This window comes from Girardinichthys multiradiatus, chromosome 20 (assembly GCF_021462225.1).
Source record: "Girardinichthys multiradiatus isolate DD_20200921_A chromosome 20, DD_fGirMul_XY1, whole genome shotgun sequence".
NCBI classification, from domain to species: Eukaryota; Metazoa; Chordata; class Actinopteri; order Cyprinodontiformes; family Goodeidae; genus Girardinichthys; species Girardinichthys multiradiatus.
In genome coordinates this window covers 16,850,433-16,869,684 of record NC_061812.1, presented here as the reverse complement: position 1 = coordinate 16,869,684, position 19,252 = coordinate 16,850,433, and the positions used below count along the sequence as shown (strand labels likewise).

General features: G+C 35.6%; 1 protein-coding gene across 2 annotated transcripts; it reads right to left on the bottom strand.

Annotated features, from left to right (window-relative positions):
- Positions 1–767: 767 nt before the first annotated feature.
- On the bottom strand, positions 768–18,351 carry soat2 (sterol O-acyltransferase 2). Of its 2 annotated transcripts, none has more exons than XM_047347377.1 (16): positions 17,993–18,351; positions 16,344–16,430; positions 15,718–15,773; positions 15,429–15,568; positions 15,257–15,310; positions 14,028–14,135; positions 11,131–11,413; positions 10,891–10,966; positions 10,327–10,411; positions 9,839–9,884; positions 9,476–9,605; positions 8,995–9,092; positions 6,477–6,575; positions 6,213–6,348; positions 3,910–4,055; positions 768–1,683 (listed from the first exon to the last, which is right to left on the bottom strand). In XM_047347377.1, the coding sequence occupies exons 2-16, from the start codon at positions 16,420–16,422 to the stop codon at positions 1,627–1,629; spliced, it is 1,593 nt and encodes a 530-aa protein (XP_047203333.1). In that variant the 5' UTR covers positions 16,423–16,430; positions 17,993–18,351; the 3' UTR covers positions 768–1,626. The 2 variants fall into 2 exon arrangements, with proteins under 2 accessions (XP_047203333.1, XP_047203334.1); XM_047347378.1 differs by lacking the exon at positions 17,993–18,351 and adding an exon at positions 16,563–17,942.
- Between the last annotated feature and the right edge of the window lie 901 nt (positions 18,352–19,252).

The window sequence follows — 19,252 nt, the reverse complement described above, 5'->3', positions numbered from 1 at the left end:
GTCTAGAGGAAGAACATAGAATCTAACTTGCTTGAGGTCCAGTGTGAAGTTTGTCCTGTTGGCTTATTTGGGGTGCCATATCATCTTGTGGTGTTTTATCAAGTTGGAAGTCAGCACAGCTGTCTATTTGGAAATTCTACAGCATTGAGGAAGATGACGAACACAGGAGCCAGCATTGCAGACGAGCTGAAGGTTGTTAGAACCTCAGCAAAACCACAGACTAATCACTGTCATGCCATGCTGCATTGAAGGACCCCAACCAAGTAATGAATCTATATGTGTGTAATACGATTTTCACTTGTTGAATAAATTATTAAAACTTTTTAAGGATTTTCTAATTTGCTGAGATGCACCTGAACATGAAGCTATTTATAAAAAAAAAAAATGCATGCACAGCAAAAACAGCAGACAGGTTCTCCAGTTAGTTCAAAGAGTGGTTTTGACATGCACATGCATTTTTCTTAATCTTAGTTATATTAGATTTAATTAAAAAAAAGGTTTTCAGTCAGTATCTGACATGATAAAATTCTCTGATCCGGCTTCTTTGCTCTGCCCCCATGTGGCCAAACTTTATATTGAAAAATTAGAAGCATGCACAGGATTTGTTTAAATTTTAATTTCTTTTTGCAACCCCTGTTGTTCCTGTGAATTATTGTATGAAAACTGCATCCTTGACCGAAACCAAATATGCAACACAAAATGAGCCACACAAAAACACATTGGAGATTTAAGGACACATCAACCTAACACAATGATCAGACACTGTCTCTGTGTCTCTGAGCTCTTTTATTATGCTCCATCAGTTTACAGAGCATTACATCACTAATGCAAACACTGTACCAAAGTTAATCCTCTCCTTCCTGTATGATGCTGCAGGCAGGCATACAGAGGCTTTGTGGCAGGCTGATATGACAAATGCAGAATGTGGTTGGTTGGCTGGTTTACAAAGCTGCTCCGTCGACCAATCACTGCCACCTAAATGTCAGAGAAGTCTGAAGTAAAGTTGCAAAGCTCTCTGCAGGCCAGAGGCTCCAACAGGTTGAGGGCCTGTTTATAGATGCTTTAAAACTGAAATTACTTTGCTTTTTTAAATAACACAAAGGAAAAAATTTAAGTTAAGCCAAGACCCAACAAATTTAATATAAAAACAGTGGAAACAGTAATGTAATAAGGCTTAAGAGGACAATATTTAAATTTAGACAGCTTCTATTACCTGGAAAATACAGTACTCCTTTCCTTCTGTAAATTATTGTTTAGGTGACTAGTCTAGCATTACATGAAGTAATATAATTACATAGTCTGCTCCAAGACAGAAACACCCACTTTTAATTATCTGATGTAATGTTATTCTGTCTCTGTGATCAAAGAAAACATTTCCTTGCAAAGAACATTTAAAAATGTATAAGTAACAAAATGTTTTTAGGCTACTGGTGCAAAATGAAACAAAAAGTAAAATTATTCAGCAACATAATGTCAGGTAGATGTAATGCTTTAAAAAAATATCCACTGTCTATTTCTATGTCTTCCAAGTCATCTTCTTTCTTGCTCTTCCTTCTTTTAAGTTCATCATTATAAATTTTCCCAGTTTCATTAATCAGTTATTCCAGATTAAGGAGAACTATGGCTTCATGACTGGTAGCTGCAGGACCAGGATCGAGGCATCACCACCTCCCAGAAACTATCCTGTTTGTGAAGAATAAAAGAAAAATTCACATACAAAGTTTTTTTAGTTCTATGTTTAGCAGTATTTATCTTCATTATCGGATATATCCACCTAACAATCTCACCATTTCTAGACAGTACATATCATTCACAGAAATGTAGTGTTACAAGGTGTAGTTAAGATTTTAGTTCATTTGGGCCCATCTGTCATTACAGTCCTTCAGAACTTATGGTGTAAAGGGCTTGATTTTTTAATGGTTGAACCCCTATGAATTTATCCCACATCTGCCATTCTTCCATTGACTTGTGCTTGTATACTGAACGTTTTTTGGCCTCAGATGGTGTTTAAGGATTCTCTGCACATCTACACCAACACTTGTTTTCTTTTATGTTGTAACAAACTGGGAATAGGAGCAAATAAAAAAGCTGCAAAGATAAAATGGATTGCCCTCCTGAGCTTGTTGCTCTTAAAGTCACCGCAGATGTCTGAGTTACATCTGACATCAAAGTTCTAATTGCCGGTCTCACCGCTACTTCCACATTTATTGGCATCCTGTATTACGATGTAAAATTCATGTTATGTTGCCGCAGCATAATTTCAAACTGAAAAACCTAGAAAAAAATCAAACATTACATTTAAACACATTTATTCAATGAAGGAAAATATACAACGTTAAGAAATAACCTGTTGCATACTGATTGGCAACTAACCTTACACAAAGCAAATTTAATGAGAGCATATTTTTATATTTTATACTTTTTAAAGTTGATCAGAGTCTCAAGAACCTGCATATTTATAACTAAGGCAGAATTGTGTAGATTAACCTTGACAGGAAATGTCTATAAGAAAATCGTTACTTGTCTAGACATGAAAATATCTTCAGGCAACCAGTGATTAAAAAAATTAAAACAAGAAGAAGACAAACAAGCCTATAATAAGCTTAATCAGTTTGGAGGGTTGCCATAAAAAATACATTTTCTATCCTTCCATCACAAGTGAAACACTTGCTACTAGGACCTTTACTGGAACTGTGTGCTTTGATCAGAAAAGACTAAGACTGAGCTTTTCAACAATAAACATTCAAGGTGAAACAAAAGCTGTATATGTGGAAAAGCACCTCATGCCCACTATTAAGCATGGTGGTGGATTGGTGATGCTGTGGGCCTTTTTTATCTTCCAAAGGCCCTGAGAAACTTGTTAGAGAGTATTAAATTATTATGTTTCTGAAATACCAGGACATTGTAGATAAAAATCCAGTGGCCTTTGACAGAAAACTGAAAGTGGGTCATCACTAACAGAACCAACACAGATATGGTGCAGCCAATACAAAAGCAACTTCATTCTTAATTCAGTTCTCAAACCTAAATCCTGTAGAAAACCAGTGCAAAGGAGAATGATCAACCCTCTCTCTATGTGCCAAGCTTGTGAAATGTTAAAGGAGAACAGTACGCACTGCCGTACTGACCAAACTGGGTCATACAAGATATTTACTGCAGGGGTGCCAATTAACCGTGACACACAAAATTTTATGAACTACATTCATTTCTTAATGTAAGATCCTTTTTTTCCCCACTTAAACTGGATTTTCAAAATTGTTTGAAATTAAGCAATAAAAGTATTGCAGTGTCATATATTATCTTATTTTAAACATCTATACCAGAGGTGTAAACGAGTTTGAGGGGCAAAGTATATTGTGATCACCTGGTATGGATTATCAACTGCTGGCCTACTTTTCATTTATCTAAAACTGGGGTCAAAGTATTGATGATGCCTTTACACAACAACAAATTGCTTACTTTGGTGTAAAATCTGTAGGTGGTAGTCTTGCCCTATTGTGTGTATATCAGTAAGACAATAAAGCAAAGGTTTCTGATTATTATAACAGGCCAAATGCTTGATCTCATATACAGCAGTTATTTAGAGTTTAAGGGACTGTAAAAACCTTTCTAGACAAAGTGCATCTTAAATATTTTTTTGTCTGATTATCTGACATGTTTTTAATTCTACCCCAATATATATATATATATATATATATATATATATATATATATATAATTTTTTTATTAATAATGAATTGTTCTGCTGTATGGAAAATGAAAAGGTTGTTGTACTACCGCTCCGGGAATCATTAGAGGGTTTGCGTCGCTTTTATAAAAATCCTTTCTTTGTGTTATTTTTCTTAAAATATTCTAAGGCAACACTTTGTAAGTTCTTTATATCAGAGAACCTTTGATCTGAGTACGTACCCCTGTCGGTGGGCAGTGTATCTGGGCGTACCACTCCTGGCAGTAAAGACACACCTGGACGCCCTGACCAAGGAAGAGACACGCCCACATGATGATGTTGAACACGGGGCTCTGATGCTTATCGGTCATGGTAAAGTTGAAAGCCACTAAAAGAGACGGACATAAAGAGGGTTTATGTTGAGCATGGCAGTTAATCAGTAATGCTTTGTGTTGTAGCTGAGAAACAAGAGAACAAAGGGACAGAGACAAATAGGTGAAAGGTGACACCTAAATACCCAAACAACCTAACTGAGAAAACGTATTGTCCTAATGGGTACATACAGACCCATTCAATAAATTAGAATGCTATTGAGAAGCTAATTGATTTGGATCTTATATGCAGCTGTTATTTATACTTTAGAGGACTGTAAAGCTTTTCATGTCAAAGTACATCCTTGCCTAGGTTTAAATTATTAAGCCTAATGTCTTAAATTAGATTGCCTAATTTAAGACATTAGGCAATCTGACAAACGAGCCTCATCGGAACGCATATTCTAATTTATTAAATATGATTGTAGTGTGTAGTTTATAGTTACTTGTTTATCATGTTATTTTATTAGGTATTTAAGCTTACTTTACTTTATTTTCTTTAGTAACATCTGACCAGATTAATTTTAGGTGCGTAATTTCTTTTTACAATGTTTAGTGAACTATTAAAATTATTATTTTTCCAGTGAAGAATTGTCATAAAAATTAAATAGAAATCTCCTCTTCTTTATTTAACCCTTGTGTGGTGTTCATATTGTTGTCACGCAGCCAATGTTTCTGGATCTGGTGGACCCATTGCATTTTGTAATTTTTAATGCCTCTTAATTAAACACTTAATTAAAATCATGATATGAGTGGAAACAAATTTACAATAAATTAACATTTTTCCTTCAGTAAATAATGAAAATGGGTCCCACAGACCCGAACACCACATAAGGGTTAAGTAGCAATAAATCTAAAAATGGGAAACTACTGATTGCTCAACTGGTGCACACACTGCAATGAAACAGCGCATATCGTTACCATGACAACCGGTTATTTAATTAGCTGTGGTAATTCTAATGGGACAACAGGTAGCATTTACTTAATTGATCTTCTCGTTGCTTATAAACTATTGAATTCACAGTTGGATGGTTTGCCCTTACAGCATGGGCTCTTGTAAAAAAACGAAAAATAAAATAAAACCTTTGAACAGCTGGAGGCTTTAAAATCTAGTGCTTTCTGCTTCTTTGTTTTCTTCCTGCCCTGACAGTTGCACATCAGCCATTTTTTCGGCGCGATGTAATGCCTTAGTAACTGAGAGAGATGTACAGTTGTGAGCATTAGCTGGCAGTCTGACCCATGTGATAGGTTGGTTGTGGTCACATGTTGCGCATGAAAGCTGGCTGTACCAGAGTGCAAAAAGAAAGCAGCCTGGCCTGACTCCTCTGTTTTATCCCAGTCAATGATTTAGCTTTACACAGGCTGTCGTTGACCAAAAATCCAGGCAGCCACTGGGAATTCTACTAGATATTCAGACTACTCACTTCAGGCCTGCCTGACAATTTGCCGTATTGAAAAAACTAACTGTAGCTGATCTTGTATAATCTGAGTGACGTGACAGGTGGCATGTTTGGAATAATGTTTGGACATCTTTGTTACTGTAGTGCTTGTAAACCCTCATAAGTAAAGCAAAAAATGATTGTGTAGAAATTTGAGACTTTCAGGTACTTTCATATATACTGCTGGTGCATTTTGTAAGAACCACTGAACAGTGTTGTGGTGGCACAGCTGTTTGCAGAAATGGGAGTACTGATGCTTGCCTGTGTGAATCAGAGTAACCGTGCTGGTCAGAACTGGAGCAGAGATTACATTAGTCTAAATTCAACTGGAATTTTATCGGTCTGGATTAAAATTTTTGTGACCAGCATTTATTCGTTAATCCACACAGGAAGGGGGAAGGGTTGAACAAGTTCACTTGACAAACTGCAATTTAAATCATTTCCTTATGAACTGACATTTGAGCTGGAGACTTTGCTATCACAACTTTCTTCTGTTGTGCTTTGATGCTCAAAGTCAGTATTTGTACAAAACCCATCACTCTCTGGAAACTTTTGGCTGCCTTCTTGCATTCCTTGTGGTCCCTTTTTTTATTTTGCAGTTTTTGTTTTGTGTAACTCCTAACTTCAAAGGAATTTACTCAATATTTTGACCTAAAATCTGTAATGCATTTTCATGTTTCCAAAGCACACTTCAATCACTACATGCTACATGCATGATCAAGTAATTCCCCTCACCTCCAAATACTGCAAAGAGACAGAACATGACAGGATAGAAGAAGCCGAAGCCCATGGCCAAAGCATATTCATGGACAACTGCAGAGACGATGAATACAGACAGCATGGCTGCTGCTCGAAATCTCCTGTTGGACAGCTGAGAGAGAGAGAGTTTGGGTCAGAGTTCATGCAGCAGGCTGGATAAGACACCAAAAAGCTTTTCATAGTGGGACATGCTACTTTAGGAGAACCAGTTGTAAACCTTAAAACTGGGAATCTGCTTACCCAGAGGAAGTCTCTGTATCCGTAGTAGTACAACCAGTCGTGAACCACTACATTCCAGGTACGATAATAGTTTGCAAAGGATGTAGAGTTCCACCAGTCCTGGAAAACAGAAACCAATTCTTCATGAGTGAATTGAGACTTTTTTTTTTTAAGCTTGAATAACACTTGAAGGGATACAATTAATCAACAAGGATATAAAGGATTTTATATTGTTTTCAGGTTTTGCATGCAGAGAGGCAAACCACTTTGATCTTTCTGAACGCATATGAGCATTTCAAATCAATCAAAGTTTTACAACCCCACTATACTTTGAAGGTCATGCTTGGAGCTGAAATATAGTTTTTATTTCTGTGCAATAAACTCAATTACTGGAGGGGGACTTTGAATGGGTTGGGTTTTTTCTTTCTTTTGCAAAATTGAATTCCAATTTAAACAAAAAGTAAAAGCTTGAATGAATGCATTTTACAGCTCAACTTGTTTCTAAAGGTATGTTGTGTCAACTAATAAAACAACCTCACATCAGAGCCATGTGCAGAATGAAAAGTAATTTTATTACCTTAACAAGCATGACAAATAGAAAAATGTTAAGAAAACGACATTATCTGCAGTCAGGTAATGTTGATTTGGCTGTTTAAAAGAGTAATTTTCCAACTAAGAAAATAAATTAGGGGGTTAAAAAAAGAATTACTCAATTTTGTACTTGCATTTTAAGAATAATTTTGGCTCGGAAACTGAAAGATGTCTTGCATTTGGACCAGTCATTTGCCAAAACTGATTAGAAAATCAAAGGATGTCGGCACTTGGGTCGTGGTACATATGTTGGATGTCATCATTTACAGTGCGAAAAATAAGATGATCAAATACTTCTTTCAAGCAAAAATTGCTAATTATTTAAATATCATACAATGGGATTTTCTGGATTTTGTTTTTAGATTCTGTCTCACAGTTGAAGTGTACCTACAACAAAAAAACAGACCCCTCCATTATTTGCTAGTGAGAAAACTTGCAAAATCTGTTATATCAAATACTTATTTTCCTTACTGTATGCTGTTCTCGTTATGAGTTATTATTTTGACAACCTGTGCTGCCAACTGGAAGTATGCCATCTGATATTGTTCACGCTCTGTTACCTGTACCTGCTATTCATGGTTAATCTGCTGCAAGTTACACATAACTCTTTACCCCAATACAGTGCCTCCAAAAGTAGTCATAGAGGTTGAACTGATTTTCTCATTTTACAATAATATACTTTAATGCACTGATGTTTAAAGTAACATATGAAGAAAAAGTAGTAAAAAAATTGTGAAACAGAAAGAAAATGATGCATCCTTCTCAACGTTTTTGTTTTACAAAAAATCTGTAAAAATCCATGTACTGTTTTTTTATATCTAGGTTTCAGAGTAAAGGTGGTTGAATACATAAGCACACCACACTTTTCAGATCTCATTTGGATAAAAGGTGAAATCAATGCAACACAATTATTTACTACTCCATGTTCGTTCACCACATAAAATCCTTATAAAATGCACTGGAATGCAGTTGAAGGAGTATGAATACTTTTGAAAGACACTGTAGTTTGCTATAAAATGTCAACTCAAATGAGAAAGGTAAAAGGATGGTACATCCACAGGGAACATTAATATTAAATGATCTAAACAAATTATAAGAATTCTGAAAATATTAATCTATTAATTTTATTTGGTAACAACACAGTTTTATCATTCTTAACATTTAGTATAAAGGTAAAGTTAATATTTTGTTTACTCGTTACTCACATTTTATAATCTAAAACAAATGTGGATTTAGATAATGCAATGTTTTCAAAACATGATTCTTGAGGTTTGAAAGTAATTCTCAGTCTTGGACTTAGTGGGATCGTTACTCTGTAATTTAACTATAAAAATACAAATAGCAGTAACATAGAGCCTTTTACTGATCTAAGAAACTGTCTAAAGATAAAGGATTGCTCTAGACCGCAAATCATTAAGTTGTGGATTCATGTTTCAAAAACAGTCAATGCTGACTTTTAAGAAATGTTTTAGTGGCAGACTTATTGAGGTTAACCTTTTGTTTTCTAGCTGAACTAAGCTGCTTTGCTTGTTTTCATGCACGATTCAGAGACATCGACATTAAAGATGTGCTACAGGCGGCTCAATTCATAAAGCCTAACAAATGTTTGCACAAAGTACAAAAGTTTCAGCTCATGCTAATGTAGACCCTGTATTAATATAAAGCACAAAATTAACAAAAAGCCCCACATAATTTAGTGTGAAAAAAGCTGATGAAGAAAAAGAAGAATTGCTGAAGCAGAATTTGAAAACAAAAGAAAACTTTAAAAAATGCACTTCTTCAACAGCAATCAATTAAATAACACTTTGAAGTGTTTGGGGGATTTTCTACACTGCTGCTACCAATTTCGTATGTCATCAATCTATTTTTTCCCTCTTGGAAAAAAACAGATTAGCCAATAATGCTTTCCCAAGAGAGATGATGTGACGGGAAATGAAGAATCACACACCTTGTAGAACATCCTGTCAGCAAAACGCAGCAGCTCCCCGAAGAGGTTGAGCCAACAGTGCAAGAAGGCGAAGAAACACAGCAGAAGAAGCATTATTCCTGAAGCACAGAGAAAAAGAAGAGACCATTAAATTGGCATTGCTTCCAGGAACCTTAGGGAATTGTAACTTAACACCTATCTTTTAATATCGGCACTCTAAAAGCTCTTCACTTTACAGGATTGATAAACCAGCCAGCCTTTAATTACCTGTATCTGTTTGTTTAATAGCATCTATAATCTTATCGCTGATTCAAACACACTCGAGACTTCACTTAATGGGATGTAATATATTTATCAGTACAAACCCAATAGAGATACAAGATGTGAGAAACAAGAACAGATGTTACATACAAGGTCAGAGATTATTTGGTCAGTGTGCATGGGACATCAACTTAGTATTTTCACATGTGCATTTGTGTACATGATTTACTTTATAAAATACCTGGTAATATGGAGTGAAATACAGCCAGAACCATTGTTCTTTTACTAAAAGGTTGGTTGGTCTCCGGTCTGAAGACAGGTATACAAAGACGCACCAGGATGAAGTATCCATAAAATAGGCATCCAAAAATCTGTGATTATAGGTTAAAACATATATACAGTTAGAAAGAAATTATGCAAAAGAGACAAGATAATAAAACATACTCCTGTACCAAGGCTTTACAGATGTCAGAGACTGCATTGTGATGTGAAAAATTACTGGTTACATCTAGTGTACATCCTGAGGCCTGCCTTATACTTATCACACACTCATTAAATCTAAAAATTGATGACTTCAATAACAGTGCTCTGAATCAAGACTTACCTTGCCAAGAGTAACAGCAACATAATTCCAACGTATTTGTCTATTTCTGTGGGTAAAAGACCGGGTATTAGAAATGTGGTCTATAGGTGCACTGCATTTTTTTAAGTGCAAGGTTTGTGCTAAGCAACATGGTATAGCAACAGAAACCTTGCCTTGTTCCTGTTTAAATTTAATCTAGTATTAGCACTGCAGCACAAATAGCTGCTACAGGAACTGAGCTATTAGAGTTATAGTAAAATTGTTTGAAATATTTGCCTAATATTAAGTAGATTGTGGGGTAGAAGAGATCGTATGAGTGGTGAGGACTGTGCTGCTGGGTCTCTGTGGTTTGGTCTTGTTTTTCACAAATTGCCTTAGAACTTGCTGCTTAGTTAGATGGCATATATATATATATATAGATATATGTATATATAGATTTGGTTTAGCTTATTTAGTGCACGTTAAATTGCTATTAGCCTAATAAATGCAATCCAAATGGCCTGTCTTACCGAGGGTAAAATTCCCTGTAGATGAGTGTTGGACAGAAAAGGAAGTATAGGTAGCTGCAAAATGTTGGAAACCTGGGATTTTCTCCTGGAAGAAAATGGCAGTTCAGTTATTATCACTGTGATGAACAAAATCCAGCATCTATAACAGTTATTTAAATTCCCCTTTTGAAAATTGAAAATCATAATTGTGTGCTGCAAAGCACAAGTAATATTTTCCTGTCTCTAAAACTGATTGACGGTCAATCATTAAATCATAATACCAAAATGCAAATGTAATCCCCATAATTTATTTTATGTTGTTTTCACAAAAAAAAAAAAAAAAGTTAAATACATGTTCCATTGTTGTAAACCAGAAAGTTTTTCAGTCCCTCTTCTTTATTTGAAGAAATTATGAGCCGTAACATCACCAGGCGTTCACCAGCCTGGTTTAAATTTGAGCTATAGACCCAGTATCTTCTGTTTTGTGTTAGTCATTTTTCTCCTGTGTCATGGAGTGCCACTGTGAATAATGGTGGCACCTGCGGAGTAAATACACCTAATATCATTTACAGCATGGTACATTACCTTCCTTTGGTGTGTTCTTCAGGATAACAGGGGTTGTTTCTCTAATAAATGAGTAGGTTTTCATCAGGAATCGAATCTGAGGAAATTTAATAATGTTATAAAGTTCCTTCACTGAATGTTTTAGTTTTCTGCAAGACAGCAGCAATAGCTGGAGACATTGATGAGGGGCTAGTGTGAGATTAATGAACAGTCCTCTGTGGCAATTTATTCTTAGAAACCTTCACACAGTCACACACTGACCTGCTCCAGAATCACAATAAAGCGAGATGCTGGGGGCAGCTGGTGATGCACAACCGTGTAGATTGGGAACAGTCCAAGCACGCAGGTCTGTATGGCAGTAAGGATCAACCCTGCACCCAGGGTGAGGCCCAACTTGGATGGGAATTTGTGGTACAAAGAACCCCAAAACTCCAGGATGTAGTAGGGAACAAAGAGGGTGTATACAAACATAGCGAGCCAGGCCCAGGTGACTGTCCCCAGCTTCCCAAAGGCGTAGAACAGCAAGTCAAACTCCAAAACCAACCTGGGAGTATGACAAATAAAACAAGCATAAACATTCAGGTAAAAAATAAAACAATAAGGCTCTAACTTTTGTATATATATGTAAAAACAAGTTCTATCAAGTATAATTTCTGCTTTAAACATGATTTATAATTTACCTTTCTTTGACATGAAAGGAAATTTAATAAATGACAAGAAGAGCTGAAGAGATTTAGTTTATTTCTCTCATTTACATAACCATGATAAAAGCAAAATATTTAAAATACTTCCTTATTTCAACATCTCAGACGTTTTGTTTAATTAAGCACAATTATTTTCAAGAACGATGTAATTATTTTTTATTTTGTTTTTTATTCTGTTTATCCACATTAAAATAAACGTTAACTGCGGGTAAAAAAAAATCTGATAATCTGCACAATGCTGAGCTTCTTCTCAGATGGAAAAAAAGATAGAAAATTGCAAACAACAAACAAAATCATTAGTAAGCGGCCCAAAGCAACGGGAGGAATGCTCGGAAGGATTGATTATGCTATCTTCCTTTGCCAGATGAGCAGTGGGAGCTGTGAGAGGAGTAGCAAGAGTCACAATGAGAGGAAACAGAAGAAAGGAGTGGAGAAAGAAGTTTTTAAAAGGCTTCGGGGCATAAATGAGTTCCACTGGAATCTTTTGGGGTTATAGAGTTTGAGACGTGACAGCACCATGACCATAAACATCTCCATCCAGACAAAATCACAAACGTGTGACAAATAAGAGAAAAAGCTGAATATTTTCTTAAACAGATCTGGTGGGGGGAGCAGTATTCCCATTAGACAGAATAGGGATAACAAATTGATACAATGAAAGCCGTAAAAACTATTTTATTCACAGCAGGAGTGCATTCACAGATAAAAATGACTCTTTAGGCTGCATACAGTGTTGTGGGTATTTTGAGCTGATGAAAGCCAAAAATCAAATTTATTCAAAGACAGAAAATCATTTTTACTACAGAAATGTTATGACCTACACAATCATGGGAAAGACCCCTAATTTGACACACGTTCTCCATAAAAAGGGTAAGCCAGAAAAGCTACTGTTAACAGAGTGCTGTATCCAACCATATAAATGGAAAGTTTAGAGGAAGGAAAGAGTAGGGTGGAAAAAGACACAAGCAACATGGATAACTAAACTTTTAAGAGGATTGTAAGGCTGGATTCAGAGCTCAAAGCCACCAAATACATAAATTGAGCAGCAAAGCCCATTCAATAGCTCAAGAGTGATTCACAAGGCATGGACTCAGTGATTCAGAGTCCCCACGCCCATATGCATGGAGGGCATGGACTACAACTGTCATATTTCTAGTGTTAAAACTATTCCTTAACTGGAGATAGCATCTGAAGCATCTTACCCGGGCAAAAAGGACTAAACTGTTGCTCAGTGGTCAAATGTTCATTCTTTAGATTAAAGTAAATTTTGCATGTCATTTGGAAATCAAGGTCCCAGAGTTTAGAGGAAAAGCAGAAAGACAACGAAACCAAGTTGGTTTAGGTCCAGTTTGAAGTTTCTACAGTCTGTCAAGTCCAAAGTTAGCCTACTTTTCAGTAAGCTGACATTTTTGTGTGAAAAAAACTTTTTGATTGGTCTTGTGTAAAATTTGTATTTTCTGAGAAACAGAATTTTAGGTTTTCATTAGCTTTAGGGCCTAAATCATAAATCACTTTGTAAAAAATCCATATAATGTATGAGGTTTATTTTTTAATTGAGTAACAAAAACAAATTCACTCTTAGGATATTTTACTTTATTGAGATGCGGCTGTAGTTGTAATCTTTTAAAGCGATCTGAATCAATATTTCTCCAGGCTTTCTGAAGCTCTTTTAAAGCTTTTTTCTAGATTTTTGCTGCTTGATATTCAATTTCAGTCAATTATTGTTTGATAAGGTACACTCTGACTCATAACTATGAATTGTTCAGACATTAAAAGATGCCTAATGATATGACCAGTTCCTATGTTCACACAAGTGTTGATTTATTGGTAAAAAAATTTTCTTTAGCTGAATTTATGAAACATATGAAAGATCATTAAGCTAAACACTTAACATACAACAGATGGTCAGCTAAAGGATGATGCAGCTCTCAGGTCCTGTATCTTTGCTGGATATTTCAAATATTTCATTAAAACATCCTGTTTCCATGCAGACATTTTCCAGTGGTCTTTAGAACTCAGTCTGATTTTTCTCCTCAAATTGTACATCCATTTTAAAAATGGATGTACAATTTGAGATGTTTAAAAATCAGGCTAAGAACCCTTAAAAGGCCAGGCTCCTTTGAAACAAAGTTTAAATAAATTAGCGTTCGGTTAAAACCTTCGCACAGCGCAACAAATACAGTTCACTAAATGGTTTAACCGAAATTAAAACAACATAAATACTATAGTCTCAACAACAGGGTTACTAGCTAGAGAGGAGATTTGAACCAAACTTTTCCAGTAATTTCCACCATCATCATCATTTAACACCTCTGACCAATGAAATAAATATGTTTAGGATGAAGGACGTTTTATGTCTCTATAAGATCTCCACAGTCATGCAACAGCCTGATGAAACAGATTTTGGTTTTCTTTAGTTCATCACTTGCTTGTACATGAACTTTTAACACACACCTGCCCTGGTCGATGTAGTCAACAGCCAAGGTGCTCAAACAGAAGATGAGAAGCACAGCAATAAACATGTGGTAGATGGTCCTAATGTGGCTGATCTCAAACAGTTCACTGAGGAAGAGAAGAAAACACAGAAAAAGCTTAAATTTAACATAGCCACGCAACTTTTATTTAACTACAGTAAATACAAAACAATCCAGGAATTTCTGGATGACACTTTTTGAATGATTTATGGTTGATGATTTATAATTAACCATAGACACTGTACAGTTGAAATCAGACATCTACATGCATTTTATACAAAAACATTTCACTCTTTTTGTCACCATTTCACTTTGAGGTCACTGAGGATTAGCTAAATTATTTATTTCTGGCAAATGCCCGAATGATGGAAGGATATTTGCTTAAAGATATTTTTTATTTTACTTTTGACTTTTTTAACTAACTAACTAACTAACAAATGTAGATCTTTACATACATTTCTCTGTCTTTTAAACTGTTTGACTAGCGCCAAATGTCTTAGGTATCCTTCCCTAAGCTTCTCGCAGGAATGTTGGCCCATTCCTCCTGACAGAACTGGAGTCAGGTTTGCGGGTCTAACTGTCCTAAACAAGAACAGTGAAAAACAAAAGGTGCTAGGCTTCATACTATGCATGATATGTATTCGGTTAATTTTAAGGAAAGTAAAGTATATGTTTACGATTTTAATATACATACAAACAAATAAATAAACAAACACAAAAAGGTAATGTTTGAAAAGTAAATGTAAGACATCTGAGCATGGTACGTTTTGGTTTCATTATGCTCCTATTAATTATTTGAGCATTTATTAGGTGACTATAATTGCATTTTTGGCAAATGGAAAACAGACTGAATTTATATTGAACTTCTTTTGTAATGCCAACCACTGAAAGCACTCTACACTACACCCACATTCACCCAATTGCACTCATAAACGTGTAGATATTCATAAACCAATATGCAGATTGGTAGGCAACTTGGGCATAAGTGCCTTGCCCAGAGGCACATCAACATGTGGTAGGAATTGAACAGATGACTGTTCTCATTGAGCCATAGTCAGTTCTAAATTTTTTTGAGAAAATAATAATAATAAATAATATGTTAGTTCTAAATATAAAAACAAAACTGCCACATACATCTGTATCTGCTGCTTTAATAAGAAGCTGTCACGGGTCTTGACACTGATCTGTTTCTGCTCTGTTGTTACTCACTCCAACAGCGATGCTCTCTCCATAAACAGTTTACCATCATCCTTCCTTTGAGATCTAAGACAAACCACAGAAACAAGTTATTATCCAATGCATGTTTCTGTAGCAAGTTAGTAATCAGAGCATTTATGTTCGAGATCAACAGATGTGACTGTGGCGTGTATATCTATCTCACCTTGGCAACCCTTTCTTTGTCTTTTTCTCAATCAGTGCAGATTTAATGTGGGCGGGAGGCTCGATGGACTCAGTCAGAGCTTTGTCAAGAATATCTCTGAGCTGATCCTGGACCTGTTCTAAAACTTTCACCTTTAGTTTCTACACACACATAGGAGAAAAGGTTGAATTTATTCCAGCTTAAGGAGGGGAGTTGAATATAATGCCTTGGAAACATCTCCCATTCACTATTTAGTCTAGAAACACTATTCGTTTCTTGTTTAAATAAGCAACATAAGCTATTTAGATACCTTCATGTATTGTTTCCACTCAGTCAGATCTTCTTGTATATTTTCATGACTCTCAGCTGCAGAGAGGAAAATATGCTGCTCAGATTGTTTAACTTACCTTACAAAACACAACACATGTTATTCACAAAACTGGATGAGATACAAGAAGGTCATATATTGTTCTGGAGCAATTGGACATTTTAAGAAAGCGTATCACATCATAATTACTTGGCACTGAAAAGACTTCATAAGTTATTGAAAAACAGTTTATACTAAACTCAGGTAATTCCTTTAGTAATTAATCAAAATGCAAAATAATAGAATACCAGAACAGAAATATCCTTTATTGCCCTGCAGTGGGGAAATTCAGGTGTTCTAGCAGCAAAGTGAAAAGAAAACGAAACATGCAGATACACACAAAAGATAAAAATATAAAAACAAAAGAGACTGTACAGTAGGGGAAAATTATCAGCATAAGAAAATAATACTGTAAAAATTGTATTCTCAGATTAAAAGAAATGTGCAAGTAGGGTAAATTAAATAAAATTACACAATCTGTATATCTGTGCATAAAAAACAAGAACAGACTATTAATGAGAAATGGAAAAACTGTGCAGAACTTCCTAGAAGTCATAGTTTGAGCATACCTTGATCGAAGTTGGCATCTTGATGACGAGTCTTGGTTTCCCGATGCCACAATCTGTTACAGGGCTCCCCAGAGGTCATGATTAACACTGGAAAGAACACATTATCAGGGCCAACAGCAAAGACCAAAGATGGACTTCTGCTTATAAATAACTGAAACAACCTGAATAAATTGCAACATGTCGAGTGTTGTGACATTACTGGAATGTTGTGCAACATACCTGTATATCTTAACACACTTAAAGCACCCTGTGAATCTAGCTGAATTCACCCTTATGTGCTCCAGTTCTGTTCTGTTTTTACTGGAGCATTTCTCTCAAAGTGAAAAACTGTTTGAGGAACAAGGCATGAGTTTTAAACTATAGTTACCTACTGACCATAGTTTATTCATAGTTCAAACCGACCAGTGTAAACAAATGATAAAGCTTCCTGTCACCACATTCTCTAGATATGATCCACAGGAGACCCAGAGAGAGACAGATTTTCATAGAGGTAAATGACATTTAGTGACCTCATTTACTAATCCATGCTGTTTGATCACTCCTCACGAGAAATGCCAATTTAGCAGATAATCTTTGTACACTTGCTCAGATTATGCTGCATGGTGTGGTGGTTTAGAACATGTTGTTATTTACGCAACAATTCTGAGTTTAATTTCTGATTATATGATCTGCTTTTGTGCAGTTTCTCTCGACTATTACCACTGAATCACTAATGATGAGACTACTTGAGGCTTAAACCCTTGTGTGGTAGTCATTTTTAATAAAACAACAACGATTCATCATGTTTTATCTGCTAAAAAAAAAAAACATATTATCTACTATTTTTGTTTTTTAGATTATGTGAGTGATTAAACTGTCACTATTGGGAACACTGTTGGATTAATTCAGAAGCAATGTAAACAGAGAAACCTTTGAACCCATCTGCTACTTTCTAGCATGTCTGTAATGAGGGTTGTATATTGTATGACTTGTGTCTGAGGAAGTATTACAGTCTATGTAGGTGTGCTTTCATTACTATTAATCTGTACTTCTCTAGTAAATTATCACATGTGGTATATACTCCTATTCTCTGTATCCTTTTCCTATTAAGTTCCCCTAATGACAGCCTTTAGAAATTGGTAATTTATCAAGAAAAGCACAGCTACTGAATATCTGCAATTATACACAATGTGAAAATCATAAATCATAAACAAAGGTACCAAAAAGATACAATGTGCCAATTTGCTGCTATTAATGTCATTTTGACTGTAGCCTTTAATATTGGGCATTAACATATCACTTATATTGATTTAATTAAATATTGTGTAATAAACCAATATTTGTTTTTTGGATGAAACAAACATCAGATCAAAGATCTAATTACCCTTTGGCTTTTACAGCTCCTGGATCTATAATTTATTAACACAAATAAGCAAAAGCCGGTGTTTATCTCAGAACAAAGAAAAACAGTGATAAATCCAAGCATCATATTTTAACATAGTGTTTAATTTTACAGCCTGTAGTTTCCAGATGTGATGAATTACTGCATTTACATTGGGTAGGCGTTCTTTTGCAACTTGGTTACAACTAATACAACAACTCAGCTCCAGAAATAAAGCCTCAAACTGACAGAGGTTGTACTGTGGTGTGTCAGGTTGATTCTTACTCACAGTCCTCAGATACCGCCCACAGGATTAACGACTCGCACTGCTCCGAACGATGATTCCCACTGAAACAATGTTTCTCATAAATGTTTAAGTATGTCTATCCCGGCTGTTGTGATTCCTGTTCTCTTCTCTTCTCTCCTGATTTTTTGAACTTTGGCCTTTTGGACCCCAGCCCTGCACAGGCCAGGTCCTCTGCTGCCCAACCCAACTGCAGCTCCTCTGTTGGATGCTTGGAGTCATGCAGAACATTTAAGTTTACTCTAAACCGTCATTTAACAGTTAATTATTGCTGTTGCTTTAACAGTAAACTTACTGTATTCACTACAGTTGAAGCAATGTACAGTGTGTCACTGCAGAGGTAATGGTTTACACAGGAAAACAATTTTCAGCGGTTCTGTTCAATATTATGTTGCTCTAGCTTTTCAAAGTATTCTGGGAGACTTCTAATCTACTGTAATTTAAATTACATTCATACTAACAAACCAAAATAAACATATCAGTGCATCTTGAAATGAAGTACGTTGCTGTTCTTGACTTCTTTTGGTGCATTTTACTTTTTATCTGTTATTTGTTATGTGACATTGTGCAGTGTCCTTTTAGTTCCTTAACAAAGAGAGAACTTAAACAGCAAAGTTTAAAGATGTTATTCATTTGCCACAGCCACCTGTATTCTTTAAGCACTACCTTCAATCCTGATTTATCTGGTAAGTCTTGAAATTTTATACTGTATTACATCTAAAAGTTGTTTCAAAATTAAGTTAATTTTCTGTGAGAATTTAAAGGAAATATGTTCTTTTAGACACCATATCCAAACCTGACCTCAAAATCTTAGCTTTGCTAAGATAGCTGTCCTCTATCAATACAATTTCATAGCTCTGCTGTTTGCTGGAAAATCATTTAGACAATAAAAATATATAAAATTATGTCTGCAGCAGGTTAAGTAGAAGGTTTAGCAAAGGGAGGTGGGAATGTTGGGTACTGTCCAATATTTAAAGATTTGTTTTAATAGCCAGCCAGTTGTTTTTCTCAAATTTGTGCTTCACAAATTGGTTAGATTTTGTCTCACCAAGGCAGAACTACCAGATGTGCTCCATATGATGCTGGCTCTACACTCCTCAGTTGGTCCCAGCTACCTTCAGCCTCGCCTGACCTGTCCTGTCCTGTACTTTGACCTTTAACATTGGCGTTTGTAAGTGACATGTGGGTTGTGCTGATTTTCTTTGTATCCTACAAGGTATTTCAATAGCTTGAAATATCATCTGT